The sequence below is a fragment of the Lytechinus variegatus genome, chromosome 12 (assembly GCF_018143015.1).
Source record: "Lytechinus variegatus isolate NC3 chromosome 12, Lvar_3.0, whole genome shotgun sequence".
NCBI lineage: Eukaryota > Metazoa > Echinodermata > Echinoidea > Temnopleuroida > Toxopneustidae > Lytechinus > Lytechinus variegatus.
This window is the reverse complement of record NC_054751.1, coordinates 23,498,367-23,508,480: the sequence shown is the minus strand read 5'-3', so window position 1 is coordinate 23,508,480 and position 10,114 is coordinate 23,498,367. Positions and strand designations below refer to the sequence as shown.

The window sequence follows — 10,114 nt, the reverse complement described above, 5'->3', positions numbered from 1 at the left end:
TTTATCCATGATGTATTCTTTAAAAATATGTATTACATGCCCTCATGGAGAAAGAACACATGATCTATGGATAGATGTGATAAAAAAGGCAATTCTAGTGAAATATATACTAAAGTAATGGGGAGAGTTGTTCACAAGTGACATCACACATCTTTGTCGCATTGCCAATTTGCTATCTCCATAGCATTAGTGAACGCAATATTCAAATGCTCATAACTTTCTCATTATTTGTCCGATTTTTCTCAAACTTTTGTTGATCTGTTTCTTTGATTTTTCTGTTTTCACACAATCTATCTTGTTCCAATGGTTTCATTCTCCTTTAAGATAACCTTCAAAGACTGATTTTACTAATGGGATACATGTATGAAATGCATCACGTAATCATTGTGTGCACACTGTAGTTAATAAACAGATCAATGATTTTATCACATGAAGGAATATTCATCCACAACGCTTGTAAGCAAAACAATACAGATACAAAAAGTACCACATAGATCTTTTAAAACCAGAATTTGAAATATTTCATTGCATTTACAAAATATGTTTTATTATATTCACAGGAAATTACAATCTTTCAAGCAAATTTTTTTTTTCAAATTTGAATATTATCACACTTAGTGTACAGAGTTTCTCTGAACCAGAACAAATTATAAATGGATTGTTTATCCCCCTCCCAAAGAGATTGTTTGAACAATGATGAGCAGGACTGATGATGAGTGTCCAAACTTTTCCAACAAGAAACTACACATCCAGGTAAAGGAGGAATGGGCCAATGGGGACAGTCCCTATCCCCCTAAAAAGAGCATTCCCCTTTTTTGTCTGCTAGCAATTGCTTTTTGAACAGTCAAACCCGGTCTTTGTGGTCACCTGTCTATAGCAGCCAACTGCCTGTAGTGACCACTAGAACTGCTTCCCATGGGAGTAGATTGTGTGTTTAGGAACCTGTCTATAGCATCCACCTGCCTATAGTGACCACTAGAACTGCTTTCCATGGAAGCAGATTTTGTGTATAAGAACCTGTCTATAGCATCCACCTGCCTATAGTGACCACTAAAACTGCTTCCCATGGAAGCAGATTGTGTGTATAAGAACCTGTCTATAGCAGCCACCTGCCTATAGTGACCACTAGAACTGCTTTCCATGGAAGCAAATTGTGTGTATAAGAACCTGTCTATAGCAGCCACCTGCCTATAGTGACCACTAGAAATGCTTTCCATGGAAGCAGATTGTGTGTTTAAAGGTCAAGTCCACCTCAGAAAAATGTTGATTTGAATCAATAGAGAAAAATCAGACAAGCACAATGCTGAAAATTTCATCAAAATCGGATGTAAAATAAGAAAGTTATGACATTTCAAAGTTTTGCTTGTTTTCAACAAAATAGTTATATAAACGAGCCAGTTACATCCAAATGAGAGTCGATTATGTCACTCACTCACTATTTCTTTTGCTTTTTATTGTTTGAATCATACAATATTTCAATTTTTACGAATACGATGATTAGGACCTCCTTGCCTGAAGCACAAAATGTTAAAACAATGGAATTCCATGTGTTCAGGGAGGAATGAAACTTCATTTCACATGACAATGACGAGAAAATAAAAATATTTCATATTTCATATAATAAAATACAAAAGAAATAGTGAGTGAGTGATGTCATCAACTCTCTCATTTGGATGTAACTGGCTCTTTCATGTAACTATTTTGTTGAAAAAAAGCGAAACTTTAAAATGCCATAACTTTCTTATTTTACATCCGATTTTGATGAAATTTTCAGTGTTATGCTTGTTGAATTTTTCTCTTTTTATTCAAATCAAGTTTTTGTTGGGGTGGACTTGTCCTTAAAGAACCTGTCTATAGCATCCACCTGTCAATGAAGGCCAAATTTCATGTTACCCTTTGGTAGTTGCTTATAGACAGGTTTCACTGTACATGTATTTGTAATAATCAAGTTTCCTAATCACCATGATCATAAATTCAACTGAGAAAGTAGGAGATAAATTTCCCTTTACTTAAACATCATTCTCAGGTAAGGAATTGTAGACAACAGGGGAAACCTCAAAAGATGCAGTGCTTAGCAAATCACTGTGGTTACAGTTGTTGAAGGTTAATATTACAATCAAATAGAGAATACTGTCCTTGCTGGCACTCCCAGTCAATCGTAAATCAAAACATCACTGCTTCATATCAAAAGTCTTTCTATATAAACACACAGTTCATCAACTCTTTGTTGTCTTTTCATCTTCATCAGAGCGCCGCTGCTGTGCTTCCAGCAGCTCCTCTTCACTGATGTTGCTATCAGGTAGCTTGGAATACTGTCCAATCACATTGCTACCGGTGTACCTGACATCATAGAGGCTTGGATCCTTCAGGAACTGTGTCGACCTGTACTGGTTTGGCATAAAACCTGAAAGAAGAAATGGACAGAATCATCAACAAATGATCTATGAAAGGCACCAATGCCAATGAGTATGGACCCTACTACATTAATATACCACTGATGCAAGTGCAGATGGAGCAGCAATAATTGACAAAATATCTAATCCCAGATTATTTTGCGAGTTTTTTAATTTTGTTTTGCTTTAAATTCACTGCGCAGGCATGGGGTGGGATGAATATTTTAAATTACAATTTTACAGGAATACAGAATAGAAACCACAAATTTAAATCAAATGTCACCCTTGCTACATATGTTACATTTTGTAATATTTGTTTTAAACAAGTTTATGCAGATAGATATTTTTCAAAATATTTTTATATTCATGATTTGTTTCCTACAGGAAAGAGAACACAGGCATTACATGAGAATAAGTACAGAACAAAACGAATACATGTGTAATTCAGTCACCAAAGTAATTTTTTGCTTGCACAGAAATAACTGACACAAATAAAAAATACTTTTGAAATGGTATTTTTACTTTGAAATTTTTTATTTACCCATTTGTATGGCCCTCTTTATAGCTTTGGTAACCCTGTGATGCTGTGCTTCACACAGTTTAGTGATGTGACGACCAAAGATACGACCCGTATTAGGTGATACAAACTGAGAGAGTAGCTGGACATTCTGGATGAAAAACAAATTTGAACGACTTAAAATGAAAGACGGCTCTTTCACTAGTAGTCAAACTGTTCGTGATGAGGTAGGTTACAACACTACCTTGGCTAAAAAGAAAGAAAAAACTATAAATCATTTTGAAATCATTATAAATGTCAAATTTTGTAAATTGCATTAATGTTTAGTTTTAAAAATCTCCACCACAATTTTTATTATCATAGACACCATTACTATTATAACGTTATGGACATGTTTTGTTTTGCTTTGTCGTATTGTAATTAATACTATTGCAAGTCCACCCCAACGAAAAGTTGATTTGAATAAAATCCAACAATAATAACACTGAAAATTTCATCAAAATCAAATTTAAAATAAGAAAGTTATACCATTTTAAATTTTTGCTTATTTTTCACAAAATAGTATATATGCACAACTCAGCGATATGCAAATGAGACAGTCAATGACGTCCCTCATTCACTATTTTTGTTTTTATAGTTTAAACGATACAATATTTCATTTTTTTTAAGATATGACAATAAGGGCCAACTTAACTGAACCATAATTAAAGCAATGCTAAATCTTTGTTTCACTTGACAATGAGGAGAAAATGAGACTATTTCACATTTCATTCAATAAAATAAAAAAGAAATAGTGAGTGGATGATGTCATCAGTCTCATTTGCATATCCACCAGGATGTGCATATATAACTGTTTTGTGAAATTAAGCGAAACTTTTAATGTTATAATATTCTTATTTTACATCCGATTTTCATGAAATTTTCAGTGTTATGCTCTTGTTATTTTTCTCTTTTTATTCAAATCCACTTTTTGTTGGGGTGGGTGGACTTGTCCTTTAATAAACAAATTTTTTTTTTCAACCAGTATACTATAACTTTGTCATTGAACAAGATACTTACCTTATATGACACTGGGACTTGATACTTGCATAAAATGCATTTTTCTGCTTCTACTTTGTATGGATCCTCTTCACAGTTAATGGCCTGTACAAAAGAAAAAAGAAAGGCTATTTGTTTGAATCAAATAATCTAGAAATAATTTTGCAAAAATGTCATTTATGTGCAACCTGTACCCCCCAAAAATGTTAAAAACATACTTTTTAAGTTTGAATCAAGTAATCAGGGGTGTGAGTGGTCACAAATAAAAAGATCTGAAAAAAGCTGAGGAGTGTTAAAAAAGGCTCCCATTCTTTTTGTACAGAGGAAAGTAAAAAAAGCTGAAATTAAGCTGAAAATCAAAACAAAAAAATCTGAAATCAGATAAAAATCTGAAATCTCACACCCCTGCAAGTAATCAATATAATTTTGCCCCCCCCCCCCCAAAAAAAATCCTCAAAATTACCACAATGATCTATGCCTACATCCTGTAATTCTCAGAAAGTTGAATTGCAATTGAAACTTTTATTCCATTTTGCAGGCAACACTGCTCTTTTCATGTCTTCATAGCAAAATCATTAACCGGAGATCTGTACTCACCATGAAATTTACTGCATGATGATTATTTCATAATTTTGATTTTCCAAATGGATATTAATTTTCAAGGTTGTATTCTAAGAATGTGGAGCCTATGATACATTTTTATACACTTTATCTTTTTCATCCAGCATCCCATCAACTCTTGGATGATCTACCTCGCACTGAATAAAACAAGCATACTCAATAAAAAAAAAGAAATCTAGGTTAAAAACAAATTTCTTCATCTAAAATTTATAGGCCTTGATAGCATATATGCAGCTCTCCAATCTTAAGGGCTATTCCACGGTTACTCACGTTACATTTGGAGACACCTTGACTCATACTTGGACCTGTAACTCCATTATTATTGATAGGAACTAAACATCTTCTTATCACAACAAAGTACACAGTCTGACTATCCTTTGTATAAAAACAAAACTTGGGAAATTTTATTATGCTCCTGGCAAATCTTTGGAATGTGTCGGTTACTCACGTTACATGATTTGGACATGCATTAAATGAAAAGTCGACATAAGTGAAAAGTCTCCTCATGCAAGGCTTTTATGAAAGTTGATTATATCCATTTCAAAGAAGTATATTAGGGAGACAAACTTTGTATATAATTAAAAAAATAAAGAACACATGGTTTTTACTTGGGGTGCAGATAATGTGGTTACTCACGTTACGGTTACTCACGTTACATTTTGTCCATGTATGGTTAACAACACACATGTCATTAAAAATTCAATAATGTGTGTAAAATTCATTGCTAGGAACATCAAAAAGAGATTTTATACCAAAAATTTGAACAATTGGAGCTTTATTAGGGTGTAGGAGGGAAAGTATGATTTCGCTTACTAATTATGCATAAATTAGCATAATCGCTTAGTACCAATTTGCATGAAATAAATTACTGTATAGCATTGTAGATTATGTCCAAGACAACCTGCACGCAAATTATCGGCGTGATCGTGCGGCCAATGGCCGAGATCTCAAGAAGGGCATGGGAGGCCCCCCCCCCAGCCATATCAACTCCTAAAATACCCCGGTCTAGATAGGGTTACAGGTATAAAGGGCATTCAATGTGTTGTTCGAACACTCGGAAGTTTGGTTAATCAAAACCAAGCCTTACTAATGCACTCTCGCATTGTGAATACTTCTACTAATATTCATTTTTTTTGTGTGATTGTATGACTACTGATATTTTGATGAACAAAGAGTCACATCAAAGAGGTGTACCCTCATTTTGCTTTTAATTGATCAAAAATAACTTCACAACTCACCATGAGACTTAAAACTTGACATCCCACAGAAAATGTTACCTAACTGAATAATTTTTACTGGTTACTCACATTACATGATGGTTACTCACGTTACAAAGTTACTCACGTTACAGTTTTTCTTCATCATTTTTATAAAAAAATTGTACTTTTTAATGATTTTGATAGTCATCACTGTGTCAAAGATTGTTTGAAGGAAGAGAATTTAAAATCCCACCAATTAACTGTGAAGAATTTTTCTCTCAGAAAACAAAGTCAGTTTTTTCGGTTACTCACGTTACATCACCTCAACAGGTTGCAATATTCAGTTTTGAATGAGTACTACAAATTTACTTGAAAAGCTGTTGTGTATTTTAAGTAATTTTACCCTTCTAAACTTCAGAAATATATAAAGTGGTATGTTGTTGCAATAACAAAATGGTAATAAGGCATATTTCATTTTTCACTATTTTTCTTGTATTTTGGTACAAAAGACACAACTTTTGACCATTTTTTTCCAAAGTATACATATGAAAATAAACTTTTTATTTCTTGTTCCTGAAACTATCATGTATAAAGGACTTAAAGTATTAAAAAATTCAAGAAAATATTGAATTTGAATTTTTAAGCTCATGTCCACCAACCTGTGGAATTGCCCTTAACTAATTTTATAACTCCCTGTCAAAGTTGCTCCCTTTTCCTTTCCTTGGATACAAAAGAGACATTATTTTTGTAATAAGCGATATACCTCAGTCTGTTGCAGTTTTTGTCTGTCATTTTGTGGATACTTCCAGTCAATCGATCTACACAATGATCTTGCCTGCTGTGAAGGTAATGCAGTCAACATAGCTGTAAAAAAATAATCAAGAAAAATAACAGAATTACCTTCCAACCTACAATGATTCTGCAACACTTTAGTGTGTATAAATAGGAGTCAAGAGTATACACATGGGATGGGAAAGACTTCCAATGTCCCCTTCACTGATAAAAAAAAAATCTACAACAAATTTCCCTCTTTTGTTCCCCTTACTTTCTTCCGCTTGGATTCGAACCTCTCTATCACAGTCTGATGTAGGTCTACATGTATCTCCAGTCTGTAGCCTAAATCACTGAGCTAGCAGGAATTGCTTAAGCTGAAAGCCATGAATATCTTAAGACGATAATACAAGACTACACTTCTGTAGTGAATTTATTTTTCTGACTAAATAAAGTAATATTACATACGCTTGATCCTGCACACAAATTTGATGGAATAAAGGCTAGATCTGGAAGCCATATTTTGGTATAAAACTAGACCTAGGTCTAGGACTGGTCCACGGGGGAACCACTTCCATTAACGAGTGGATACCATGCATGACCCAAAAACAAATAAAAATTATCTCTTTTCATGATAGTGCATGTTAAGTATGTAACGTAATAAGGGTGTCAAAAACACTGAAATAATGAAAAAGGGTATAATAATATATATATATAACGCAGTTCTTGTATAGCGCATATCACATTATGTCATAACGTCCCTATGCGCTTCCAAAGAACATGGATATTATTACCCCGGCTTTAGCCCCGCAGCCTTTTACAAGGCAGTGGCATTTCAAGGAATAAATTCCTGCCAGGTACCCATTCACCTCACCTGGGTTGAGTACCCGGGGGGGGGGGGGGGGGGGTGCACTCGACCAAAAAAATGGTGGGGGTGTGCCGCGGGCGAGATAAAAAACGGGGGTCTTATTGTAAAAAGGAGGGTCCTCGGAACGGGCTTCGGAACTACAAATGTTTGTGAAAATGGGGGTCCTTCAGTAGAGGCGCTGGTTAGAAAATTGGGATCGTCCCAGTTTACAGGGAGTGTCTCAGTTTATAAGGATTTCTTCACACAAGAAATCTAGGAAAGTTCATTCACCTGTCAAGTGCCGACACCAATCAAGTGTGCTAGTCAATGTAAACATATCAGGTTTCACAACAAGATTATTGAAGACGGTAAGTCATGAAAAATAGACGGTGAACTGGGGGGAATTGAGGTCACAGAATCTATTTTTGGCACTCTCAATTTCCGTAATTGCTGTCTTTGTCCCGTAGGGGGAAGTGAAAAAAAAAACGTCCCCGTAAACAAGGACAGTCTCAATTTATCAAGACATGATTTGTCTTGGTTTATGAGGATATCCTTGTTTTCTGGGACAATCCCAATTTTTGGACCAGCGCCTCTACTGTCCTTGGGGGTCTTCGCCAACGTTACCCCGATGCACACGTCTGTAATGTTGGCGAAGAACAATAGGAAATAAGATGGCGGCGTAAACATCGGGCAAGTCTCTTCCGTCCAGGGTGACCAGATTTCACAAAATGAAATACGGGACAATCGACAAAAAAGATCAACAAAGACGGCTAAACAATGTTACACCTGTGAAAAACTATAAAGAATTGGAAGGGAGGGTGAACGAAAGAATGAAGGAGAAAAATAAAAGACGAAAGAAAAGAGATGAATAAAAGAGAGAAAAGCGTTTCCGTCATTCTTTGAATTGAATATAGAAAGAAAGAAAAGAAAGGAATGGAAGAATACAATGTGTGAAAGACAATAAAGGAGAGAAAGAAAAAAGTAAGAGAGAGGAGGAAAGAAAGAATGAAGGAAAAAAAGAAAAATGTTTCCTTCATTCTTTGAAAGAAAGAAGAAAACAAAGAAAGAAGGAAAGCATTAAGGGAGGAGGGAAGAAAGGAAGGAATTAAGGGAGGGAGGGAGAGAAAGAATAAGGGAAAGAATTAGAAGTAAAATGAGGAATGAAAGAAAGGAGGAAAGAGAGGGAGGAAGAATTGAAGTGAGGAGGGAATGAAAACATAATGGAAGAAGAGAAAGAATTAAACGAAAAAGGAGAGGAAGGTAGGGGGAGAAAAAAGTTTTAAGAAAGAAAGAATATAAAAAAGGGAAATTTGATAAAGACGGGTAAGAAAAAGGAGGAAGAAAGAAAAATGAACAGAGAGAGAGAGAGGATCAGGAAAGACAAATATATGAAATAAAGATAGATGGAACAAAAACAGGCAAGCAGGAAGGATAGAAGGATGAAGAAACAAGGATAGAAAAGAAAGAGGAAAAAAAATCAAACTTCAAGCAAAAAAATCCAATCATCTAACAAAAATCATAATATTTGGTGTTTTTCAAATATATTAAAAAAAAAAAAATGTTTTAGAAGTGAATAAAATTTCAAAGTGATTTTTTTTTACTTACAAATGAGATGAAACATCGCGGCATCATACACAACAAGACTCAAAACGAAAGCTGAAACAACTAGATCTAGTTATGAAAACTCAATAACTTGTTCCTCCGAGATTACATCTCCAAATCAGTAATCTGAGATTCCATAATATAGTCATACAAATTTCCCGCCGATTTTGTGATTATTTTGGGATGTTTGGTTGAGAGAATCTGGTCAGATCCTACATGCCTAGCTAGAGCCTGCGCCAAATGGCAGGAGGCCAGTTCGTTTGCGATGTATTGGGTTAGCAAGAAAATCACCGCAGAACTTTGTTCAATATTCTGAAATACGGGACAAATAGGCGTCCCGGGAAGGGTTTGTCGGTACGTCGGGACAAAGAAGCAAAATACGGGACAATCCCGGGAAATACGGGACGTCTGGTCACCCTGCTTCCATCTTTTCACAATATTTTTCTCATTTTTTTTAATGAATTCTTGTTAAAAAATAACGAGAGTGTAAAAATGTCGGAAATGAAGTTTTATCCCATATACATGATTAGGGCTAGATCTTTTACAAGTAGAAATCTCGGGGGTGAAAGTTTCAGGTTTTGGCTTCCGTCGTGTGGGTCAATGAGAAGGAAGACATGGCTTCGTATGAGAGTAACCATACGTAAAAATAGTAAATGATTTTTACACTCTAAGCCGCCAAGCAAAGAGAGCAGCCGGGCGCTCTCTGTCCAGTCTTGTCTTAGCAAGGAGTTACTTCTTGGTCTTCGCGCTGACCGCTGTCGCAGAGCCTGCGTGGCCTGCCTGCACTAGCATTACTAGCATGCCTTTACCCAGGGAACTCCCGCCCGCGTAGCTAGCGGGCGGGAGTTCCCTGGGTTATTATAGCATGCCATGACATGACGGTTCCCCAACATGAGCCATGGCATCACTTTAATTTCTACAAACACGTCTAACACTATTATATAAGAAAGCACGGATACATAAAATAAGGCATAGAAGATATAATAGTTCGATCGATCTTACGAATTGTGTGACGACGTCGCAATAAAGCTTGTAAAAAACACGTTTTCGTTGCCGATCTGACCAAATTCGACGAGCGTATGTAAGTCGCCATATTGATTTTGGCCAAGGCATGCCTGCCAAGAGA

General features: G+C 35.6%; 1 protein-coding gene across 1 annotated transcript; it reads right to left on the bottom strand.

Annotated features, from left to right (window-relative positions):
• Positions 1-1,841: 1,841 nt before the first annotated feature.
• On the bottom strand, positions 1,842-10,098 carry LOC121425535 (28S ribosomal protein S18c, mitochondrial-like). Its single transcript, XM_041621614.1, has 5 exons — positions 9,991-10,098; positions 6,532-6,632; positions 3,970-4,053; positions 2,935-3,061; positions 1,842-2,404 (listed from the first exon to the last, which is right to left on the bottom strand). Exons 1-5 carry the CDS (start codon positions 10,079-10,081, stop codon positions 2,217-2,219), a joined length of 591 nt encoding a protein of 196 aa, XP_041477548.1. The 5' UTR covers positions 10,082-10,098; the 3' UTR covers positions 1,842-2,216.
• Positions 10,099-10,114: the final 16 nt, after the last annotated feature.